At 43.7% G+C, this 25169-nt stretch overlaps 1 protein-coding gene across 1 annotated transcript; it reads right to left on the minus strand.

The window, feature by feature from the left end:
* Positions 1-435: 435 nt before the first annotated feature.
* LOC127209479 (liver carboxylesterase 1-like) lies at positions 436-23589 on the minus strand. The gene is made up of 14 exons (XM_051169130.1): positions 23480-23589; positions 20847-21051; positions 19455-19599; positions 17079-17212; positions 15558-15711; positions 14005-14109; positions 13365-13469; positions 10692-10730; positions 9655-9795; positions 8267-8347; positions 7169-7316; positions 4678-4809; positions 3552-3624; positions 436-711 (listed from the first exon to the last, which is right to left on the minus strand). Exons 1-14 carry the CDS (start codon positions 23529-23531, stop codon positions 528-530), a joined length of 1698 nt encoding a protein of 565 aa, XP_051025087.1. The 5' UTR covers positions 23532-23589; the 3' UTR covers positions 436-527.
* Between the last annotated feature and the right edge of the window lie 1580 nt (positions 23590-25169).

A 25169-nucleotide genomic window follows, 5' to 3' on the forward strand; every position in this document is an offset into this window, starting at 1 on the left:
ATGCCTTATGGGTGTGTATATTATCCTTAATTTTACAAGTGCCCACTTGGGTGAAATTATTTATTGGTTCTGTCACTCCTGCCCTATCTGGAGTGAGTGGACCATTGTATATAGCCAGGAAAAGTGGCATGACAACATCTCACCTCACTCACATTGAGCCAGACAGACTCTGCTTTGACTTTAGAAGGAAATGGTTCTGTGATGTTAAAAATTGAAAGCATATGGCCAGGTCATAGTGGCACACGCCTTTCAACCCAGCACTCGGGAGGCAGAAGCAGGCAGATCTCTGAGGTTGAGGCCTGCCTGGTCTACAGAGTGAGTTCCAGGACAGCCAGGGCTACTCAGAGAATCCCTGTCTCTCTAAAGAAAAGAAAGCATAGGTTCAGATGTTTCTCCTCATTGTGTTTGTACAGTATGTCACACAATTCAATGTCCTCAAAAATAAAATATTTTATTTTGGAAACAACATCTGTGGAGTATATACCCCTTTCCTGGCTCCAGTCTTTCAAACCTGCCTGGGCTCCTGATCAGAGCTCAACATGTTCCCTTTGGGTTGGCTTCTCCACTGCCTCCTTGGTGCTGAGCTCAGTCCAAAAAGCCACTTCCTCATCTTTCAGTCTCTGAGATGCCTGTGTTGGGACTCCAATCTGCAGATAGCCTTCCTTCTGGTTGTATTCTGGCCAATGAGGCAGTCCTTCACCATTAGGGTTCCTGTGAACAGAATCAAGAGAAATTCACCAACAGCTGAAGTGTCTACATGGTGCTCAGAGATGTGCAAGGATGCCCTGATGTATCCCTGCTAAGAAGACTGTAGTTTTCCATAGATAAGCAGGTTCTATATACTGGGACAATTTTAAGTTTTATGTTTTCTGCAAGTCCTCATGTGTTACAAGCTGGCACTGAACTGAGAGCTAGTGGAGTAGAGGGTGGAGTGTAATTGTAAGAAGCAGAGGTTCAAGAGGCCTTGAATGGTGCTGAGGCCCACTCCTTCATATTATGGCTCTATGACTGCTAAGAGACTAGAAGCTGTCCTCTCTCCAATGCTCCTACTATGACGCTCTGCTTCATCACAAGTCTCACATGAAAAGTCCAGGTGACACTCAGAGATAGAATAAAATGTCCATTCTTTAAGCTGATGGACTGCAGGCATTTTGTCAAAGTATTTGAAAGCTAATATCTAAAACTGCTTCTGAAAAGTGGGTCACTCTGTGATTAAGCTGGTGTTGCAGTTTGGAATGTTTTAGCTGATTTATGAAGAAATTGGGAGTTTGGAGAGCGTGCTGCAGGGAACTCAGAATATAAGGGATTCTAGTAGGTTCAAAAAGAAAAGAAGACAATGAGGCCAAGCTTATGGCATTTCCTATGGCAATGAGGCAATGAGGAACTTGATTAAAGATAATTAGTGTTCCATTCTGTCTACATTTGACCATGCTCTGGTCTTTCTTGATAGACTGGGTAACTGGTGGGCTTGCACAAAAGCATTACAGCTTTCAGGCAATGTTAGGTTATTTTTGTTGTTGTTGATTTCAATAACATTTTCAGTGAGATTAAGGGGGGAAATCACAGCATAAAGATTTGAAAAATTCCAAAAAAAAAAAAAAGATTTGAAAAATTCCATTCTTTACAATAAAGATCAGGGCCATACAAAGATGCAAATTTTCTGGACAAGTGAAAAGAAGATATTACCCTGAGGATGTCTCAGGAATCTGCAAGATGGCCCATCATAAAGGTATCACTTGTTTCAAAAACATTGTTTGAGATATTGGAGTTAGGTATCTCTTCATCTATGATATAGTGTAAAGAATTGATTCTCAGCCGGGCGTGGTGGCGCACACCTTTAATCCCAGCACTCGGGAGGCAGAGGCAGGTGAATCGCTGTGAGTTTGAGGCCAGCCTGGTCTACAGAGTGAGTCCAGGATGGCTAAGGCTACACAGAGAAACCCTGTCTCGAAAAACCAAAAAAAAAAAAAAAAAAAAAAAAAAGAATTGATTCTCTAGGATTTGTTTCCTTATGTTCACATACTCAGAGGCTTTACAGCTGATGGCCCATGAAGCCTAACTATGCTATAGGTATCTTGGCATCATTACATGACACTAGTTTTGCAGGCATGCAAAATGCCAGGCTCATGGGACCATCAAGATTGCTACCTGGATTTTAAATGAAAATGTGGGAGGCCAATCAAGTGTGGGAAGGTTTGATGTCCCACGTAGCAACCTTAAGAGCATGATACATGAAGATGTGAGAGTAAAGTGATATTTTGATGGAGACCCTAGGAAGTTACAAATGTCATAACTTAGAACATCTGTCCAGGAAATATCCAGGCATTGAGCAGAAAAAAATCTGTCTCGGTCACAGTTCTATTGCTGTGAAGAGACACCATGATCAAGGAAACTCTTATGAAACAAAACATTTAATTGGAGCTTGCCTTACAGTTACAGATGTTTAATCCATTGTTGCCATGGCAAGAGCATGGTAGCATGCATGGCAGTGGAGTGGTAGCTGAGGGTTTGACAAGGACTTTTGAAACATTTAAAGCCCACCCTGGATGGCATACTTCCTTCAATAAGGCCACACCCCAAGCCCAAGCAAAGAGTTTACTCCCTGGAGACTATGCATTCAACTATATGAGCCTATGGAGGACATTCTTATTCAAACCACCACAGAGGCGGCGAGAAGGCACAAAGGCTATATGCAGTGAGACCTTAGGATAATGCATTCCCAAGCTTTTCAGAGCCCACGTCTGTCAACAGATTCCTGGATGTTACAAAAAAAAAAAAAAGGACTTAGGATTTAAATTCTTCTCTCTTGGAGTTTGGAATTGCTTTAGTCCAATTCCTCATTGCTGCTCTCCTGTCCTTCCCTATGGAATAGCAATGCTTGGCTGTTGTCCTTGAATCTTAGACACTTGTTACTTTTTTGTTTGTTGGGTTCTTACAGCAAAGGTCTGCCTGAGCCTGGGCAGTCTTTGGACTTGTTCATCAAAGTCCAAAGCAGTGTTAAAAGTAATGAGAAATTAGGTATTTGTGGAGATGAGCTTTTGGAATGGACATGACCTTCTTGGGGTCATGGGCAGAAGGTTCTAATTTAGAACTGAATACTACCCCAAAAGCTCATGGCTTGAAGCCTTGATACCCACCTGATGGTGCCATTGAGACATGGCAGAAAAAAAGTAAAGAAGGACTTGTTGTAGGAGGGTAATCATGGGAGACCTTCCCCTGAGGATTTTAGTAGGATCCTGGTCCTTTCCTCCCAATCATGAGCAATAGGAGGTAAGGCACTTTGACCTACCATATGCTCCCCACGTGATGTTCTGCTCTGACACAAGAGCTAATAAGCAAAATGAGCCAAAATTCACGTTCTCTCTTTCATGTTGAACTATCACAAATCTCATCACAACTACAAATCGGGTCAACCCAGCTCTCATCATTAGAATGCTGTGAGCACAGGGACAGAAGGGTGATCTCCCAAACATTAGGAAACAACTCTTTCCTGATAGGTAGGACCTACTGCACCATGCCTCCAGGGCTGGCATCATTGCTTCCAATCTTACCCACTCCGAGCAAAGTTGGCCCAGAATTTCATCACCATCTTGCTGAGATTCATCTCCTCTTCTGAAGCACCCCCTGTGGTGAAAAGAGGGATAAAAATGTAGCTACTTGATTTGAGATGTGGCTAATGAGCAGTTGCATTAGAATGTTGAGCACCTTTAAGAAATGCTGTCTTGTCTGTGAGCGGATTACTCTGAATGCATCCAATCTACTCTGATCTCTGAAGATAGATGGGGTCAGGCCTGGTTACTATTTGAAGGGCAGAAATGCACTTTTGGCCTTTATTAAATACTCACTGAGTCAGAGTCTGCCTTTTAAGAAGAACTTGGTCAGTGTGTCTCCAACTTAAAGTCGAGGGGAATGCTCCAGATACTCTCTGCCTTTGTCCCTCATGATCACCTGTCTGGCAATCCCCCACACACACACCAAGGATCCGTAGGCAACAGTACTCAGCTTCCCCAACTTTGCCACCAGGCTTGCTGCCTCTTAGGTCTGTTCTCAGCCTCCTACACATACTTCATAGCATCTGACAACAACCAGAGCTGGAATGATGCCAAAGAGACATCCAGCAGGGAGGTGCCCAGAGACACTGGTGTGCCACAAGGGATGTGCCAAGGGTCCCAGATTTCAACTCAATGGTTGAAAAACAAGGGACTGAAGACCTTTGTGAAAGGTCCCCCAAATATCATATCATTAAGCATATTTTAATTCATGATATGTGTTAGATAGCCAGGTAGGTAGGAACATGATAAACCTGATTCAAGGATAGAAAATTTTCTTCTCACTCCTCCCCAAACACACACAAGCATACATGCTCATTCCGATATTTATGAGCGGAGAATCAAATAATCTTTTCATAAAGCATGGCCTGTGGGTGGCCTTCCACTTGTCTTACTGCTGACACATATCAGGATTTTGAGAATGACTATGCCCACGGATGCATTAACACAATCCCGTCATGTGTGTTAAGGAAGGGGAGAGGCTGGGAACTGTCCTATAGCTGAGCACTGTTACAGAGCAACAGAAAAATCAGTTTAATAAAAAAGAAACTTGCTCAAGGCCATCAAGCTGTAAGACACAAACCCAGGCTTCATATCGCCAAGGCCACAGCCAGCAAAGAGACATTACCTTTTAAAAACGGGGCTCCCCAAACTGAGAAGATATCATCTGCATGGTCTCCTATCACCTTCTTGGGTCTCTTGGCTGATGCAAAGCTTGGGGAATACTGGTATTCATACATGTAGGTTGGAGCTCCAGCATCTGTGGAGACATGGATTCATGTACAGTTCACGTTACCATACATACACCTGGATGGCGTCTCAGCCTTAGGCTCTGAAGTTGAATACATTCTCCATCTGTGGGAGATAATCATGTTTTTAAGAAGGCAATGACTTGCTTAACCCTGCACAGCTAGTCAGTGTGGAATTAGGATTTGAGCTGGGTGTTTATTGGATGAACAGCTAATGTATCCCTGCTTGCAATAAATACATGGGATGTGACTTGGTTCCAAGATAGTCTAGAACCTCATACTTGTCTTTCATTCAACCTAGCTTCGAACATTCCTAAGGTTTTCCTCAACTCTACAGAGTAGGCTGAAGAAAATCCCAGGCTGACTTTCTGAAAATTATGATAATTAGATTAAAAACAATCTACGCAGAAACTGTAGGTTTAATATTTCATATCCATCAGTGTGCTTGGCCCAAGGATAAGGTTTTAATGTGATAAGATGATGGTAACACAGAAGGGCCAAGGCAAGATGAACTTGAGCCTCTTTCAACCTCTCTCGGAAGGAGAGATAAACCTGGTTTTTAGGATTCCAAGTGTGGGATAGGAATGGTCTCTTGAGAGAACAGGTGAGGTTAATTCACTAGATGAGCAACCACCTCATGCAGGAGCTTAATTGTTGCCAGCTGAAAAGATCCCGTGAACAGACTCTGGAAGGAGATATATAAATGAGCCCAGGACTTGAGGCGGGGCTTTTTGGAGACTTGGGATAGATTTGGCTGTTCATCGCAGCACTTCGAGACACTCCTAGAGAAAACCGCTCTCCTAGAGAAAACCGCTCGAGGGAAGGCTTCAGGGCTCCGGCTCCTGCTGAGGTTCTGGGTTCTGGTTACCCCAGGTTCCAGCAGAAGAAATCCTGCAGCTCATGCCTGGAGAATCGTTCCTCAGAACTGATATCCTTAAGGTTTTGTTATTGTGTCCATTAATCCTCATTTCCTATTGTTTTGGTTAGTTGGGTTATAAGCGACATATGCTCGGTCACTAAGTTGTTAATAAAATATACTGGTTAAGAAAACTGAACCTACATCTCTCCCCGTCTCCTCTGCCTTCCCCACTCACCGAGGAGATCTCCTACATGGGTTGAGATGCCACTTTTCTTACAGCATTGGTGGAGCTACCAATCTGTACACCTTATACTATCTCATAAAACCCCAGGATGGGAGGGAACCTCATAATTCGAGTTCTGTGTGCACCAATCACAGAAGTGCAAGGATGTCCACAGAGCAGTGACTAACATGGAAAGGGTGAGAAATTTTACAACGTCAACCTCCCCTCAAGGATATAGTAAGAGGTTTGAAATTTGAAGAAAAAAGAAGAATCAAAACAAAACTAAAATGTGTAATTATTACACAAAGAAGTGGTCCCACTGTTTTACAGGCTACATATTATATACACACATTTTGTGTATATATGTGTGTGTGTACAAGTCTTTATACATTTATAATTAAGTTTTACCATATACTTCATACATACACACATTTGAAATAATTGTGTGTATATTTGATATGCTATTGTGATTACATCGTACCATAATATACCCACTGACATAACTTTTTAATGACATATGTCTTCCCAGCATATGATGAGGAATAATCACCTTTCACAGCTTCCCTCACTGTAACCTTGACAACTCTGACTCTGAAATCCATTTATGGAACAGGTGGTTCAAGATAAAGGAGAACTTGCTAGAAATAGAGTTTATTCTTGCCTCTGTGCCTCGATTATTTTAGAAGAGATCTTAGACCCCAGCTATGCATCAAAGAGCTTTCATGAACATGAGAATAAATCTTACACAGCAACTGTCCAAGATACTTTTATTACTTTTTGCTGAGGCCCTGGTATTTCTAAATTTCTTATAATCACAATTTGATATTTTAGAGGAATGTAAGACACACGTTTTGGTGGTTACAACTTGCAACAGTAAGAAAAGCTAAGACAATGCGATGCTCTCACCAGGCTAAATATAAATAAAATTACAGATCATAGATGCAAAAATTGTCAAAAACATATTACCAAATATGGTTCAACAGCATATTAAAAGGATAATTCTTGAGGCTACAAAAATGGCTCAGTGGACTGTTCACCAGGTTGGCCTCATCTTTTTCAAGTGTTACGTCATCATGTCTTCAGACTGTTTTCTGGGATGACACCCTAGACTAAATTGCATATGAACCTTATTCTTACACACATTTACTGGCAGAAACAAAACTAGACATTACAGGCCATATGGTACCAGAATTTGAGACCTGACCCTCAGCAGAGTTCATATGCTGAGGAGAAGAGGTTAGAAGCTTGTCTGGTGAGTCTACGTTCCTCCTCCATTCTCACGACTTACCTCTGTGACTACGGGACACAATTACAGATGGGACACCAAACGTGATGTCTCCAAGCAAGTCCAGGAACCGGTCTTTCTTTTTAACAGGATCGTCTGTTCCTCCTAAATATTTCTCAGTAACTGCTGGAATCAGATTCTCAGAGATGTTCTGAAATGAATCAGAAAGTGACCGCATCACCTACTGCAAAAGGTGCTTTTCCAGGTCATTGCCAAGGATTCGCTGGTTCTAAGTTACTTCAGTGCTGTGCCAAATTCTTCTAGCTTTGGTGGTGAGTGGAAAAGAGGGCAACTTTTGGAGAAGAATGTTGCCCAAAGAATAATACAAATTCTTTAGGTTCATTTGTCCTTAATAGATTTTAAGTTTAATTTTGGAGCTTAGGCATCTCAGCAATGTATCATTTTTGTCCCATTCTTTACTGTGGCAAAGGTCCATGTGACTGAAACTTTCTGCTGGCTTAAAACCTGTTCTCCATGAGGTGATATCTCAAGCTATGTTCTTAAAGAAAGGTGCCTTCCTATCTCCACAAACATCACCCCTAGGACCTCAAGGGAAATGCAGATTTTGCTATCTTCCCTTGTTTTCTAGAAAAAGGCGCCTTTCTTATCCAATAAATTAACCTCAAAATAAAATATTTCTGGGAAATGGAATGAGAAAGATACAAGACATAAAAGTTTCAGCTATGTAACTTCTCCTTAACTGTGCAGGGCTCAGGACATCCAAGGACAGGCAGATAACAATATCTCATGTGCCAGAAGAGCAGAGTACCCCAAATCTGTAAGCACCATGGTGCCTCCCATCTGCTATATCTTCTCATAGCAAGCTATATACATCTTATGTCTCCATCCTATTTGGCATACTAACTTTCAAAAAAGCATTTTCCCATAAGAATTTTCCTGCAGGCACCAGCAAGGAAGGCTTGGGCTGCAAATCACAAATGTGGGTTTGTTCTGAGAGTGTGGAGATGGTAAAAGGAGAAGTCTGGGCCTGAACTGACATCTAAGTACTTTTTTTTTTAGGCCCTGAGCAAGTCTGCTTCTGAAAAAAACTATAGACTTCTTTGTTTCTCAACAGATACCCATGATTCCCTCAATTCTTACAAGAATGGCCTGGGCCCGCCACAGGATGGATGCAGCTGTTTTCTGGTCCAGTTCATCTTCAGAGAGTGGGAAGCCCATAAACTGTTAAAGAAATGTTTATGAACAGTCATGAGTTATGTGGAAATGACAAGATGAACCAAAAAAGCCAAACAACCAAGTCAATACAGAAGGAAACTTCTTTACTGGATCTTCTTTCTTTATTATAATTTATTCATATTACATCCCAATTGTTATCCCCTCACTTGTATCTTCCCATTCCCGCCTTTCCTCCCTCTTCCACCCCATTCCTCTCCCCTAGACCTCTGAAAGGAGAGGGACCTCCTCCCCCACTGTCTGACCACAGCCTATCAGATCTCATCTGGATAGCCTGCATCCCCTTCCTCTGTGTGCCTGGAGAGCCCCCCTCCAAGGAGAAGTGATCAAATCGTGGGGGCACCAGAGTCATGTCAGAGGCAGTTCCTGCTCCCCTCACAACTGTTGAGAGTGAGCTGCCCATTGGCTAGATCTGAACAGGGGTCTATGTTCTCTGTATGCTTTTTCCTTTGTTGGTGCATCAGTTTGTGCAGGGCCCCTGGGTCCAGATCTGCTGGCCTTGATGGATGATACATATTTTATTTTACATCACACACACACACACACACACAGAGAGAGAGAGAGAGAGAGAGAGAGAGAGAGAGAGAGAGAGAGAGAGAGAGAGACACGCACACACCCTAGTACTACTCATTTGTTTCATTGGTTATTTTTTCAAACATGAAATCTCACACCTGTCAAGACCCAGTAGCTCCTGAAGAGAGCACATGAAGTGAATCCAGGAGCCTTCTGCCAGTCTCACCACTCATATCACAGAGTCTCGACTCCCAGCCTTGAGACCTATCTAGATATTGGAGCCCGAGGTCACGGCTTCTCTTCTCTGTATTTCTGTCATACTACTAAACGTGAACTAAACGTTACCAATTGGATTACTCAGTGTCTGACTTTATCTACAACAAAGAAAAAAGTTAATTCTTCTTGACTTTCAGAACTAACTCAGTGAATGGTCTCTGACTCTGAGCAGTAGGGCACCTAAGAGCACCTGTGGAAATCTGTGGGACCTGCAAGTTCAAGTTCAAGGTAGAAGCTGCTGAGCCCCAACCTGGCTCCTGCACTCCAGCTCCTCCTCCTTTGTAGATGACCCCAGTTGTTCCATCAGAAAGTTAGTGTGTGGGGAGGAGTGTTGCCATGACTCAAATTCCCAGAGGATAGTTGACTTTCTGGGCAATGTTCCTATGGAAATACACACTCATGACAATGAGGGCATCTCTCCTGGTCTCAAAGGAAACTGGAAGTAGATAAAAGGTGTGAGGGTTGGAACTGCGAGTACACCTATACAAGAGGCCGTATGTTCTCACCATGGGAATGGTCCAGCCAAACTCTTGCTTGTTGAAGCCCACCATGTAGGGGACAGTGTTGAAACTCTTCTCAGCCAGGATCTCTTCTGGTGCCTTTGTCAGCACCACTCCATCAATCACGGTAGGGAGGTAGGGATAGCTCTGGGAAGGTGGAAATGTAATGTCTGTGATTGCCCTGCACAGATCCAGGTGAGATATGTATACCACCCTTGCCATCACTTGGGGAACGTTGTGGAAGATGTGGCAGGAAGTATGTAATATTAGAAGACAGGGTGAAGGCATGTGATAATAATTTATGGCCTGCACTGGACCCACGCAAGGCAGGCACAACTCTATACATGGAAATATAAACCATATAGTTTACTTTTTTTTTCCTATTGTGATACCGAACTAGAAGTTTCTAAGAAAATGGGACTTGTCTGTTTCATTGTCAAATCCCATTTCCTAAATCACAACCTGCCACATAGTGAGGGCTTCATGTAATGTTTTTCAATATCGAAAGACTCCCATTTCCTTCTCATAGGACCTTTCATGGAAGTGCTGGATCCCTAGGGAGGGAGCAAAGGAGACAGGCCTATGGGTGCTGCATAGCTAATCTCCTCACAGTTCTGGGAGATGGATGGGTAGGTGAGATGAGACAGGGGGGAGGGGGGCACAGTCAGAGTTTCCTGGCTGGTGGGAAGAGGGCAGTGTCCTCAGCACTAAGATTGGAGTCTCCTCTCCACAATGTATCAACTCTCTGTCCTCGCCAAGACCTGTGCTTCCTATTGATGGCTCCAGGGCTCCTCAGCCATCTCAGCCTCCTGATCATGGAAGCTTCTGGTGCATCCTACTCCTACAGGGTCATATAAAAGCAGAGAATTTCACTCACAAGGGGGATAGGTGACTCTGGGGAATATCAAGTTGCTGATGGGAGGACTGGAATGGGAGTCAGGGCACCCTGCCACTGATCCTCCTAGCTACATAGCCCTTACAAGTGATTTTCCCTTCTGGACCTCAGAAGTGTACATACAAAGAATAGTACTGAAGGACTTTACCTCTCTGGGGTCTCCAAGAAAATCAATAGTTGCAAATTTCTGTAGGGAAAAAGCAGAGAAATTGAAGACAGAGGAAAAAAAAATCTCTTTGTACAAAAGCTGATCTTTTGAACTTGGTGTCAGGGGTAATAGGTTCTCTCTCCTGATTCTTCCTTGGTTAAAAAAAAAACCCTCATGCCAGGTCTGTAATGCTTAGTTTTAAGTGTCAACTTGGTATCCCATAGAATGACCTGGAGAAGAGAGTCTCATTGGAATAGTGTAAATGGAGTTGGCCTGCAGTAGACCTGTCTGTACGTGAGTGTCCTAATTAATGTAGAGAGGGATCCACACTACCATGGGCAACACCATTCTCTAGGCAAGCAGTCCTGTATAAGAGCGCATGACTGAGCACAAGCCAGTAAGGGGATACGTATCCAACCATTTCTTTCTGCTTTCAACTGTGGATGGGATGTGACCAGTTGCTTCAATCACCTACCACTGTGACTTCTCCACAATGACGGACTATAACTAGGACTTGTGAGCTAAAACAAGCACTTTCTCCCTGGAGTTGCTTTTTGTCAGGATATTTTATCACAGCAGCAGAAATGAAACATGGTCAGGATTCTCTGGGAATGGGCACCTGGAAGATCCAGATGATGCAGAGGTAGTGGCAGCAAAGGACCAGACCTTGAGATCCATGAGGGGTCATTGGAACTCTGGGAAAGATGCTTGCTGCCCATGCCTATGCTCCCAATCTCACCTCTTCTTCACTGGCAACAATACACCAGTGTCTCCTTTGCAGAGTAGTGGAATCATGTCAAGGTGATGGTAGGATGTGTATAGAAGCCAGGTTTGGGGAATGGATGGATGGATACAGCTACAGTTGGAATGGAATAACAGAAAGCCTGTCCACCACATTTCCCTTTCCTCACTCCTGCTTCATAAATCAGGCAATCACAAAACGTGATCTGGTCTATCATTTCTCTCATTAGGAGGAGCAGTTAAGGAAGATCTCAGATTCCAGTCATGTCTAACCACTCCACTGCTCAGGTACAACCCACAAGGTCCCTTGCCTGGTGTGATGCAGCACTAGGTCTTCCTAGATGGAGTTGGGCATCTAACCTCCCCTAGAGTCTACTTCCATGTCAATTAGAAATTTGGTGAAAGCATGTCAGTCCAACTGAGTTTACACTACACCTACTGCTTTAATTAAGGGGAAAATGCCTTCTAAGCAGATAGGATATGACTTTGGAATGCTTAAAAAAAAAGCAAACAAAAGAACTTGAGTAATAGAGTTGATAAATTTCCAAGTATCTTCAGACAGTCTGTATACAGCCATGGCCTACACCATTTTCCTAGAATATTCCAATTATCTAAAGATCCTGTTACAATGAATTTGTTGTTTTGTTTTGTTTTGTTTTGTTTTGTTGTTGCTGTTCAAGGGACCCTAAAGAGGGTTATCATCTGGGATCAAAAAACGGACACTGCCAAACTCACTGGAACTCACTATGACCCATGCTTTTCTTTGTAGTAATGACCACAGTGATTACACCACAACACTCTAGCTAATGGGTTCGTTTGCATGTGGGAAGCAAGTAAGTGCCTCCATTGTAGATGGTGGTCCCATCATCCAAGACTGTGCTTTGTATATGTGCACATCCATGCATATGAGTAGCTGTGTATGCATGATGGGATCAATGAATAACCATGGAAGTGTTTTTACAAGATCCTAAAAACTTTCAAGTGTTCTTGGATATTGGATTCTCTTGGTGTCCTCAAAGTCACTAGCTGAGTCCTCCTGTACCACATGTAGAATAGCAGAAATAGTTGCCTATTTTCTGGGTATTAGAAAATTGCCCCGCCATAATTCTTCTAACACCTTGGTCTCCTTACATAAGCCTGACAAAGAAAATCCTATGTTCTGGCTCAGTCCATGGACAAACAGAAACTGCTTAGGGCCAGAAATTCATAGTCCATGGGGTCCAGAGGAAGCCTTTAGACTATTGTTTTGAAGATCTGGGTAAAAGCACGTAGATACAGGTGAGCTGGATAATGAACAGCAACTAGATAAACAGAATAAAATAATTAAATATTTTAGATGGGTCTCAACTAGATTAATGAAAATAATTAATAGAATTGGTTATAAGGATGAGTAGATAGATAGTAGGTATATGGGGAAATAGATGGTGTGCTGGTTAATTTTTGTCATCTTGACACAACATAGAGTCACCTAAGATAGAGGAATCTCAGTTACTGACTTGCCTCCATTAGATTTCCCAGAGGGCATGTTTGTGGGACATTTTTTGATTAATGATCGATGTGAAGGAGCCTTGCCAATTGTGGGTGATCCCTTCCCTGGGCAGGTGCTCCTAGATTGTATGTGGCACTTTCCTTCGAAGCTTTGTGTTCCATGCCCTCACCACCTTCTCCAATTCAGTTTGGTGATTATGTGTAGAAATGTGGATTGTTTTATAACTTAACATACATCTGAAACAAGAATACCATGATACAAAGCTTTGACAAAGCTGGAGGATTATCATGTGAATTTTGTGAAATGTTCTTACCACGCAGTTTTTTATTTTAGGTATTTCGTATTAAGGAAGGAGTGGAAAAAACTCAATTTAGATCACAAGACTGGCACTGTCCTGAGAGGTAATAGCTATTTCAGAAGACAGCTGAATGATTCAATCCTACCATTTTCAGTGTGACCTCCAAGAGCTCGTCCTCCGTCTTCTGGCGCAGGCAGTGAACCATGACAGCAGATGTGGTGGTTTTACAGCCAGCAAGAGCAGCAACTTTCTGTAAGAAGTCAGGGGTCAAGAACATACCCTTCCCCCATCTCTATGTCTACGTGACTTTATCCTGATTTTAAAAACGGGCACAGTGTCCATTCCCAGGACCACAGAGGAGATGAGGGATATTCTCAAAGGAAAACACCTCTTAAGAAGCTGTTGGAGATTAAAGGTTTAAAATCAAGAGTTTCACCGTCTGGTTTTAAGCTTCCCCTCTACCGCTTGCTATGCCACTCAATCTCTCTGTGTTTTACTTGCCATTAACCATAGATGAGGGTGATGGTCAGATGTGACCTGCAAAGGAGGTCTCTTATACTCTCAACTGTTCCAGAATGGCTGGAGGCCCAGATAACATATTCAACATGGAACCTTTAGTGAGTGTAGAGTGTGGCTTGGACATGGGTTGAACAGCCTTTCCCACACATTCATTCTTAGTTCAAGCAGCCTTTGAACACCTCAGCCGAATCTTGCCCCAAGAAAGACTGCCGAGGACCCAAGGCAGTAGACTAGAGAATGCAGTATCTGTTTTGGGTGATGCCTACCTTAGCCATGGGCCTAGCATCTTTCCCAAACAGAGAAGGATTTAAGATGACACTGCTCTGGGAGATGGCCCTGTGGAAAAGGTTCTTGGCCAGTGGGCTCAACACCTGTCAGGGGAAAGAAGAAGAGAGAGTTTGCACACAAAGGAGCCACCCAGGACTCATTTGCTCTTTGAGGCTCGGTACACCTGCTCTGTTGCCATGCCATTCACCTGGGTACCCTGGTGCTCTGTGGACCTAAAAAGTGTCCTAGTCCTAGGATCCCCTCTGGAACCATCTCCTCCAAGAGATCCTCAGCACAGAAGAGAGCACAGAGCCCCAAACAGGAAACAAATGAAACTAATATGGCAAGAGCCTTTCTCATTAGTTTAACCACTGGAAAGGCAATTTGGCAATTCTTAGTCACAAATATTGCTACAGAATTATGTTGCTCAGAATTTATCCTGAGAAAAGTGATCATGGGGGTCCATAAAAAATAAGTGTGCCCCGATATAATATTAAAACCATAAATAGCCCAAAGTTTCAATGTGATTATTTGGTAAATAATGTTTTATTCACACTATGGAATAATCAATATGATGCACATATATATATGTATATGCATATATGTATATATTAGAGAGAGATGATATACATATAGATATATATGTAGTATTACCTACATATTTAATACTACAGAGGACTGCTTCCTACTTAAGTAAACATTTGTTCCTAAATAGGCCAGAATTGGCAGCAGGAATTACTTCTTTAGCCAAGGTTGGCTTTGATATTGTGCGCTTTAAACCTCAGCTTTCAGAGTAATGGTAATGTAGACACCCACCATCACCCAGCTTCTTGGGGTTTGTTTATCTTTTCCTTTTATCTCTACTTTTAAAAGAGTGACCATTTCCTCTAATAAATCAAAATACGAAATTAATGTGCTTGAAAAATGCAATCGTGGGGCTGATCCTCTGTTCAAGCCTGAAGGGGCTGGAGGAGCCATAGAGGTCACCAATGCTTGCCATCACTCCCTTCAGTGTCACCCATGCTTGCCATCGCTCCCTTCAGTGCTCTCTAGTTCTATGATCCACATCCCACCATATCACTCAGCCCCAAAGAGTGTCACCTTCCTGCCTGGGCATGGAAAGGTATCTGAGGTTGCCCTGCCTGTTCTGGGTGCTTCAGTCCACTCACTGTGTAGATCCACCAAGCACCAAACAATTACACTTATGCCTCCCCCTTTTCTATTTGGAGTTTACACCCAACACTTCTAATTGAGAGAAACCACCCCTAATGTTAGTCTGATTAACATCAAGCAAGAGAAATTTAATAAGTTAGAAATGGAGAAAGGCAATGATGATGTCTTACAACTGAGCTCTGAGCTCTGAGCTCCCTAGGAACCAAGGAAAGTTTAATCTTTAGCCACCCATCATCTGGATGATAAGCAATAAGAAGAGTCAACATGAATCCAGGCCATGAGAGCAAAAGTGCCAGCACTGGACTGGTCGGTCTCCAAGAGGTTCCATCGGCGGCCACATTGAGACTAGGCAAGGGGTTCTGGTATCAAGAACACTTACAAGAACAGAGACACTGAACCCTCCTGCTGACTCTCCAAAGATGGTCACAGATCCTGGGTCACCCCCAAAGTTGGCAACGTTGTCCTGGACCCAGCGCAGTGCAGCCACCTGGTCCAAGTGACCCCAGTTGCCCCGGCTATGTTCATCTCCTGTGCTGTAAGACAAGGTTGGATAGAGATAGAAATGTTGTGTCTCTCTCTAAGGGCTAGAGAGAGACTGGGGTTCTCAGTGGGTTTTCTAAAATAAGGCGGGCTCCACAACACTGGCAAGAATGTTCACCTGCTCATCCATGGAACAAGGTGCTGAGAGGGCTCTAGACTCATTGTATAGAAACAGTGCAATCAGAGCCCACCATTCATACAAACAGGATTTCATATTTACAGCTTGTTTGAGAATAAAACACACAATAGCTCTGTCTACAATTGCCTCTTACTGTACACCACAGGCCAACAGAATATAATGACAGATAGTTGAAAAACAGAATTAGGTAAAATGAGGCAACAGGGTGGCTACTGGGTGGCACTATAGATTGCATAACGAGGAAAGGCATCATCAAGGCAATGTCACTCACTGGGCACCTGAATAAATTGTGCATATGAGTTGTGCTAGTTAGTTCTTGTTGCCAACTTAACACAGCCTAGAACCACCTGGGAAGAAAGAACCTCAATTGATGAGTTGCCCATATCAGATTGGCCTGTGGCTATGTCTATGGGATTGTCATGGTGATGACTGATGTAGGAGAGCCCAGCCAGACCATAACAGATGACACCATCCCTACTCAGGCAGGTCTGGTCTACATAAGAAAGATGGATGAGCATGAGTCATGTAGAAAGCCAATAGTTACCTATGGGCCTGTGTCATTATAAATAACGAATAACTATTGTATAGAGAAACAAAATGACTTACTTACTCTGTCTCACAGAACACGTCTGGCTCTGTGAAGAACAGCTATAGTATTCAAATATCAGTTTATAAGAGTAGATAGTTAAACAGTATCATGCTGGACACACAGGGCTTTGACTAAGGTTGTAACAAGGACTCATACTGATGGCTAGGGTTTGCACATGGTTTGCACACCCAGGGTTTAGTGTGGGGGTCCTGCTCTATGCTTTATCAACATTTGGCAGTAATAGGGCCTGTGAAAGTTGAGACCCAAGGGAAGACAATTTGCTTACTAGGGATGCATCCATTGGAAGGAACTAGACTAGTTCTCTTGGGACTCTGATTGTGTCACACATAAATGAGTTTTTATAAAAAGAGGGAGACTGTCCGTTTCTACTTTCAGGCATCCTGCCTCACCAGGTGATCTACTTATATGTTCAGATCCCCTTTCTGTTTTTGTATCATGTTTTAGCATAGCTCAGGGCTCTCACCAATGGCTTATTGGTGCTGCCACATAGTCTTGGGCTTTTGATATCTCAAACCTAAGCTAAATAAGTTTGAACGCTATATAATGTAACAGTCTCAGGTTTCTGTTACTATAACAGAAACAGAACTGTTTCAGGAATATTAATATATCACCTGAAGAATCCCCAGATTCCCAGGCGATACTGAATGATCACTACAACCACATTTTCATGGGTGGCGAGGGGCAGTCCATCATAGATTGATGCTCCATCTATTACGAGTCCACCTCCATGGATCCACACCATCACCTGGACAAGAACATAATCACACAGGTCATATGTAGCAGAATTGCAAAGACTGCAGAGGTCATCTGGTTTGGTCACCTATATCTAGACTGTGACTTAGGGAGGACATCACCCAAAATGCACCAGTGTCCAGAAAGGCTGTAATAGATAACCTGCTTTCCAACTCTTTCAGATTAGCCTAAGATAATCTTAACTCCTAATGTCCCTGTCGTCCTCCCCAAATCATTCAGTGATTTCAGATTTAGAAAATCATCATGGGAACAGCAAGAAGCAAGGATGTCATGTTCTCCCCGCAAGCCTATGACGTCATGCCCGGACTGTTCAGACAAGTGAACATAAGCAGGAAGCAGCCCTTGCATTGCACCTTCATTTCATACCATTCACCCCTCAGCGGTAAATTAAACTTCTCTGTTGGTGAGTGATTCTCTGATGAGGAACACACCAACCTGAGGGTACCACTTCTAAAGCATCTCTTCAGTACACCCCATTCCTCTCACCCTGCCAAGTCCAGCTTACTCCTCTTTCCTCCATCACACCTTTATAATTTTGGCTAACGTTATCTAAGAATCAACTGTGTGCCAAAAGACTGCTAAAACTCAAAGGTGAAAGGTTGCAAAAATTTGCAGTGTGTGTGTGTGTGTGTGTGTGTGTGTGTGTGTGTGTGTGTGTTTTAACATACAGAGCAGAGAAAAAAGGATAGTTCACAAACTCTGATTTATTTAAAAGAAATCATGGTGTGTACTATGAACCAAGAATTGCAATAGTCAGCCCCATGCATTAGATAAGACATGGAGCACTTTGCCTGCCGGGAGTAAGGCAGAGTAGCATGGCCTGGCCAGGGCATGTGGCCAGAGTATTGTTCATTGAGCTCCAAATCCCTGCTTCCTATAGCCACAACACAGTGAGTCAGCATTTGGGAAAGGAGACAAAGGCAGGGACAGATTCTAACCTCATACCACACTGTGGCTCTTGCATTTCTGCCTATAAATAGTCTCCTGCCTCTAGGCTCCCAGAGCCCTTGCACCCTCGCCCACACAAGCAGGTTCTATGCCACTTCCGGTCACAAGTCAAGGTCCATCTCATAATGAAAACTGGAGACAAGGGCCAGTGAGAGTGAGCAATGAGATACTGAGCACATTACAGGATTATTCTATCATCAAGGTCCTTTAAGACAGGGCTGTGTGAGAAGGGCTTATATTCCTGCTTTCTCTGACTTCACGTATGGCTGTGTTTGGGGCACTGAGTACACGGAGAAATAGATGAAGAAATCGGAGTCTGAGGGAAGGAGCATTTGTCCCCTCCTTCCTGTACGTTGGAAAGCACGCACAGGACCTAACATTCACCCCAAATTCAAAATCTTGTCTCCCTGCTCCTGTCTGTGGAGACTGGCAGGGTTTTGGCATTTGACTTGTTACACCCCAGGAATTGTCTCTTTCCCAAAGCCTCTTTTGAAACCACTGTCCGAAAATTGACAGCTTGCCCCGTCTCAGGCCTTTCGTTTATGTGGCATTTGCTGACTCACTGCATCACCAGCCTGTGCCAAAGGCAGTTATGGACAGCAATTGCCGGTAATAAAGTCCAGGATTGTTGACAAAAGGCAAAAAAAAAAAAAAAAAATAGTGCTCCTAATATCCCACAGGCTCTCCCCGTCAGATCTTTGTCACAGGCCAATGAAAATTATTATAGGTACTCTGGGTAGAAAGGTGACATTCTAGTTACCTTTGCTACTCCTTATCAAAGATATGAAGTTAAATATTGAAAGACTCATGCTATTGTTCTGCCTACTCACTGTGTGTTCCCATTTCCTCTACCAGAGGCTTGGTTTCTCCGTGTGTGTGTGTGTGTGTGTGTGTGTGTGTGTGTGTGTGTGTGTGTGTGTGTGTGTCAGCATTTGTGACATGAGACAAAGGCAGGGACAGATTTTTTTTTAAGTTTATTGGAATTATGTCTTACATGCTCCGGGATCAGTAACTAAACTTTGATATAATTGTCATTGTTAGCGGAAGAGAGCTTGGGAGGTTAAGATTTGTATCTCAGAGTGAGGACAGCCTCTACCAAAGGCTAGTGCACTGGGACAGACTGGCAGGAAAGTTTGCTTTTCTGATGGTTAACAGAAGGCTTGGTCCCCTGTTTCAGTCCTGGACTACAGGGTCCTTGTTCTCAGCTGCCCTCATACATTTCTAGTGGGCACATAAGATGCAGATGCTGGTACCTACAAGTCTGGACCAGTGGGCCCCATGCTTACCGGCAGCCTGCTGCTCTTTGTCAAGTCGGCGGGAGTGTAAATATTTAGGTAGAGACAGTCTTCAGAAAGCGTTTGCGGAATGGTCTCCTTTCTGTTGGTAAAGAACTCTGCGACTATCTGTGCTGCCTGTGGGTCTTGGGAGCACCTGGAAAGGAGAGAGACTACCTGAGTTTCGACCTGATGGAAGCTGAGCATCTTGTCTGAGGCTCAACCTTGCACCAGGTTTGAGCTTAATAATGGAGCTGGTATCAGGGTGGAGGAAGGTCTACACATTTTCTGGAGGAACCTCTGTGTATTCTAATGCCTTCTAACTGAGCAGAGGGAGAAGGACTTGGCACCTCTCTCCTTCCCACAGCTTTTGGATATGCTAAGGCCAGGACAGGTTAGCCTGTCCTTGAACACATCTCCTAGGGGGACCAGACCTGCATGGAATGGACAAACGTTATGTTCAAGCCTTTGCTGGGATTTAGATAGTGGGCTACAGGGTGACCTGGTACTCCAGCAGAACACGTTCTCATCCCTGAGACACTTTCATCGACTAATGGTACAACTTCTGATGATAAACACAAATACTATTCTGGTCAGGAATTGTGTTTTATGGGTAACTGTAAGAAAACTACATATGGGCTCTGCTTCAACCACTAATAAACTGGCTTACCTTGGGAAAATTATTTTCCTCCACTGGGACTCAAAATGCCAGGACCAAGAAAAAGCATTAACCCTAAGAGTCCTGGTGCCTTGGCCTGCCTAAGATTCTATTTTTCTTTTTTTTTCACAGCCCAGCAATCACTGTTGGCTGCCCTGATAAGAGATCTTAAAGGTCTAATGCAGAGTAGAACTGTTGGCAATTAAGGAGTCCTTCAGGTGGGCAGGCACATAGTCTTTATAAGCAAGAGTCATTTAAAGCCCACATCAACATCTGAGGCACAGATGTTAGAAAACTAGCCAAGGATAGTTAGTCTCAGTATGGTGGTTTAAGTAAGAATGACCCCTATAGGCTCACACCGTTGAATGCCCTGTACCCATTTGGGAGGGAAACTGTTTGAGAGGGATTAAGAAGTGGGGCCTTGTTGGAGGAAGTATATCTCTGAGGGTTGGCTTAAGGTTTCAAACATGCACATCATTCCCAGTTAGCTCCACCACCTCTGCCCGGTGGTTGTTGTCTTAAGATGTGAGCTCTCAGCTACTGCTCCAGCAATGTGCATGCCATGCTCCCTGACATGATGGTTACGGACTCACCCTCTGAAACTCTAAGTCCCCAGTAAACTCTTTCTCTTATAATTGCCTTGGTCACGGTGTCTACATAGCAATAGAAAGGCAGCTAAGACAGTCAAGAAGATGGTGTTTATATTTACAAGAACAATGCCCTCAGATATGGACCCAGCAGCTTACATGGGAGGGTAGGAGGTGGTGTTCTTTACAAAGCTCCAGGGCTCTGCAGGCTGTGGCGGAGCAAACCTCAGGGATCCAAGAGGGGGCTTGGCAAAGGGGACTCCCAGGAAGACGGCCACGGGCTGCGGGAATCCTTCTAGGCTGACGTACTTCCCCAGAACTTTGCCATGTATGGTGTCCACCATGGGTGGTGAGGAGGGGTGTCCTGGATGACAAAAGAAAATGAGCCCAAAACAGAAAGGAAAGATCAGATCTGAGTACCAAGTAGGTTTTGTCACTTTGTAGGCATGTGAGCTTGACTAAGTTACCTAAACCCTCTAGGCTATGTTTTCTTACCATGTAAAATAAAGAAATTTTTCTTCTTATCTCATAGGGAAAATGGAATGAGAAAATTGGAGTTGGATGTAAAAAGTTATCTGGTCAAAGTAGTTGAAAAAAAAAAGCCTGTTTTAGATGAACAGAACCTTTGGTTTCTCTCTTAGACACCTCTGGGGACATGTATCCATATCCCAGTGCTGAGCTGTGTGGTGGATGAAACCATAGACAATGGTGGCCCTATCCTTGGGATGCCGGCCTCATATGAGAAGGATCACAGACACACTTGATTCAGGTAATAAAGAGGTTGCAACTTAGGACAGTGATCAGAAGGAGATATGGAAATTAGAAGGAATGGAGCCTTTTCATTGGTGCTAGGCTTACAGCAGGGTGAGAAGATGAAAGGGAGGAATTAATGAAAAATAAGCATTAAGTGTAGAAGCCTAGAGATATACAACACAGGGCATTTCTGGGAAGAGAAAATGGCATATGAATACTACCAGGTGCAGTCCAAGGGCAGTGGGGAATAATATTGTATTATTGAGGTGTATAAGGAAGAACACTGAATCTCTGGCCAAGGGGCTGTATGTAGTGGGCAAATAAATAGAATAAATAGCTATGGGACCATGATAGCACTGCTGATCACTTTGAGATATCTTTCCTGAGAAGCATAGATATCCACTAAAATGTCTATGGGTAACAGAATTGCTATTTTATGTGACTTCCAAGGATCCTCCAAGAAATATAGAGAAGACTCTTCTATAATTTGGGGAAAGAGTTACATAGAGATCTAGAGACGTATGTGGGGAACTTTAAAAGGCTGACTTGATCTTTAACTAGATATGATGCCTGAAGAGAAAGAAGATGGAAAAACAGGTGAGTGTTGCTGGCTACCTTTAAGACAGGTATTGCTGGACAGGAAGATGCCCTCCAGACATGGGAATTTCAATGCTGAAAGGGGGTCAATGAGGGATGGGTGGAGTTCATCAAGTGAGCATGAGGGCGCACAGAGTGGAATAATATACTGTAGGGAGCAAATCTGAAGCAGAGGGACAGCTGGAGCTGAGTGAGGACACCTGTCCTGGGCGTGGCAGCTGGAAGGCTAAGGGGATGGGAGGCAGGGGCTGGCAAGAGTCCAGAGAAGGAAGGCAGACAGACATAGACAAAGCTGATGTTAACTCAATGAGTATTCTCTCCCCAGATGAAGCAGGAAGAAATTAGATTACTCTGAATAGAAAATTGGCCTGATGTGTTGGGAGCATAAGCGAGACTATACCTGTTGCTTAAATAATATGGAGTGTGCACATATTGATCACCTACTGTGTACTGCAAGTATATACCAATGCTTCTTTTAAAAAAAATAAGCCTTGCTAAGTAGGAGATACCAAAGCCATATTAAAGATGGAAAAACAAAAAAATCACAAGCAGATTGGGTGAACCTTCTGAAGACAGAAAATAGGTGGTCGTCATGAGGACAGCCAGCAGCACAGATATGTTCCACTTCAAATGTGAATGCTATGTCATCACACTCTGTTCCTACCCTCCCACAGTGTCACACAACCAAACAGAAGGAAAGCCTAGAAACATTAACAAGGCCACGACCCTTAATAGGGAAGCACTGCTGTAGATTCCGGAGCTAGAGCTATGGTAAGGTATAGACGAGTGCATTCCACTGGAAGCCACAGTCTCTCTCCTTGGAATAGTACAGATGGGCTCTGTGGTCCCCGGTTGTACCTCTGTACTGACCCTGGATCTGTTTTCTATATCTGTTGCTTTGACCACTGAGGCTCTGGGGTAAACTGTCACTCCTAGGGTCCAAAAACCCCAGAATCACACCTCAACCTCCTATTTATGTGGGTTTCCTAGCCTGTGCTACCTGTGCCTGTGATTGCGTTGTATTAGGGTACAATTAAATTAGACACAGACTCCAAATCCTCAGACCACACCCCTTTCCCTTGCCACCTCTCTTCTTTCAAGGGTAAACCATGACAAAGACTTTGCCACCAGCTTCTATTCCACCTCAGTCTTCTTACTAATCCCTACCTCACCGATGTATTCCTCCTCTTCAGGGAGCTCATTTCACTCAGGACTGTATCTCAATGGGGAAGGAGCTGGCACTACAAAGTGAAGTTCCTCACTCAAGGACATAAAATTGGATCCAGAGCACTGTACTTAGTTAGACTCACTCATGTATTCTGTCCATTTCTGGAGGGCAAATACCTCCAAGAAATGGGACCTATTTTTAATTTCCCTGCATGCATCTGCATTCACCTAGGCCCAGGACAAAGAATTTCAAATGCACACCCGGAAGTACTCACCCAGAGTCGAGCAACCAGTGAAAGAGATCAGGACCAAAGCACAGAGCCACATCCTGGGAGGTTGGTAACTCTGGGGTCCAGTGAGAGGCCTGGTGATCTGAGGCAATGCCCTGATCACGCCTCACAGCTACAGACTCTAGCCTGAAGCCCTGCCCACTCATCCAATTTGCATAAAATAAGCAGGTGAAAAATCCTAACAGCTCTCTGTGTGTCTAGTGGGACCTCTTGGACACACCCACCTAGAGCTTACACATTCTCTTTTATTTGAAAAGTCATCGCGCAACTCTCAGAGGTCCATAAACCAATCCAAGAACTTCTTATATAGTGTTTTTCCCTTTGATACTCAAACTTCAGGGTTCTGTGAGCCACCCAAAGGCAGAGACTAGCATAACAGGCATGGGCCTTCAGGCAGGAAAAAAGCTTTGACTTGGCATCTCCAGAAAAGAATGGAAGATTTTTAGAACGTATCAAAGCCTCCAAACAGCTCAGCTCCAAGAGTTGGACACACCTCTCGGCTTCCCTGGGCTCGTGCTTCCTAAAGTTCTATAGCCATTTGGAAACATCTGTACTTGTGCTTTACCCAGTGCTCCCCTGATGTCCCAGCGTTGCCTTTGCAGTACTCGGGCCAGGTGCCTTGCCTTCCTCCGCTCACTTCTATGGTCAGGGAGCTCAGGGGTTTGAAGACAGACTCTAATTATCTGCCTATTCGTTATCCATTCACTCTTCAAACGTCTACCAAATGTCTGACGTTTCCTTCTACAGGGAAAAAAAACCTGTAGGCCTGGCCCCAGGCACCTGTGAGTGCTGTCTTCTTGGGTAAGAGTCCCCCACCTTTCCACCCACTACCCATTTCTGACATGTAATAAAGGTGATACATGTGGCATTGCTTTATAAACTAGCTATTTGTTTAGGCTTCTGTTCTTCCTAAGGGTCTACAATATGTTCTTTAAAAATTTATTTGTAGAAGTTATTATAACATTTTTATAAATATGTCATTATACTTTTTTCCTTTTTCATCCTCCTCCTTCATCCTCCTCCTGCTTTGTCCTCGAATACCTTTCTTGCTTGTCCTCATTCTCCTCCCAGCTGGTTAGCCTCTGTGCTTTCATGTCATGTAGGTTGCTAACCTGGACCATTCTTCAGTGATAGAGTCCTGGGAAGGAAGATCTGGGATATCAGAATTAAGGGGGCAGAAAAAGTGGACTTAAGAAGTCTTATGTAAGTTGTGTCATATGCATGCAAGTTTATTAAGAAGTATGGCATCTTATGTACTATTTGCAGAGGAGAAATGGGACAGAGCCAGCAGAAACTATCATGCAACGGAATGAAGTTAGCATGAGGTCAATCAAGCAAAGTTGCACAAAAAGAACAGGGTGTCTCAAGAGCTTTGCAGACCAAGCACACAGTGGCCTTGGAACTGATAACTGTAGCCCTGTGTAGTGGGAAGAGCTGGTTTCCCAGGATCAGAAGGCACAGCTACCCCCAGGCCTTGGCTCTAGGCCATTACTGGTTCTGCAAAGCAAATTCCTGTTTTTAGGCAAGTAACTGTGTTCCTTCTCCAACATGGCAACCTCAGAGGAAAGTCCCGAAGGCCCTGGGTTCAGGTTATACTGGCTCCACCAAACATGTTCCTGGTTTAAAGAAAGAGCTGTTTATTCTGCATACATCAGGGCCTCAGAGAAGCCTTGGA

This window comes from Acomys russatus, chromosome 26 (assembly GCF_903995435.1).
Source record: "Acomys russatus chromosome 26, mAcoRus1.1, whole genome shotgun sequence".
In the NCBI taxonomy this organism is placed as follows: Eukaryota; Metazoa; Chordata; class Mammalia; order Rodentia; family Muridae; genus Acomys; species Acomys russatus.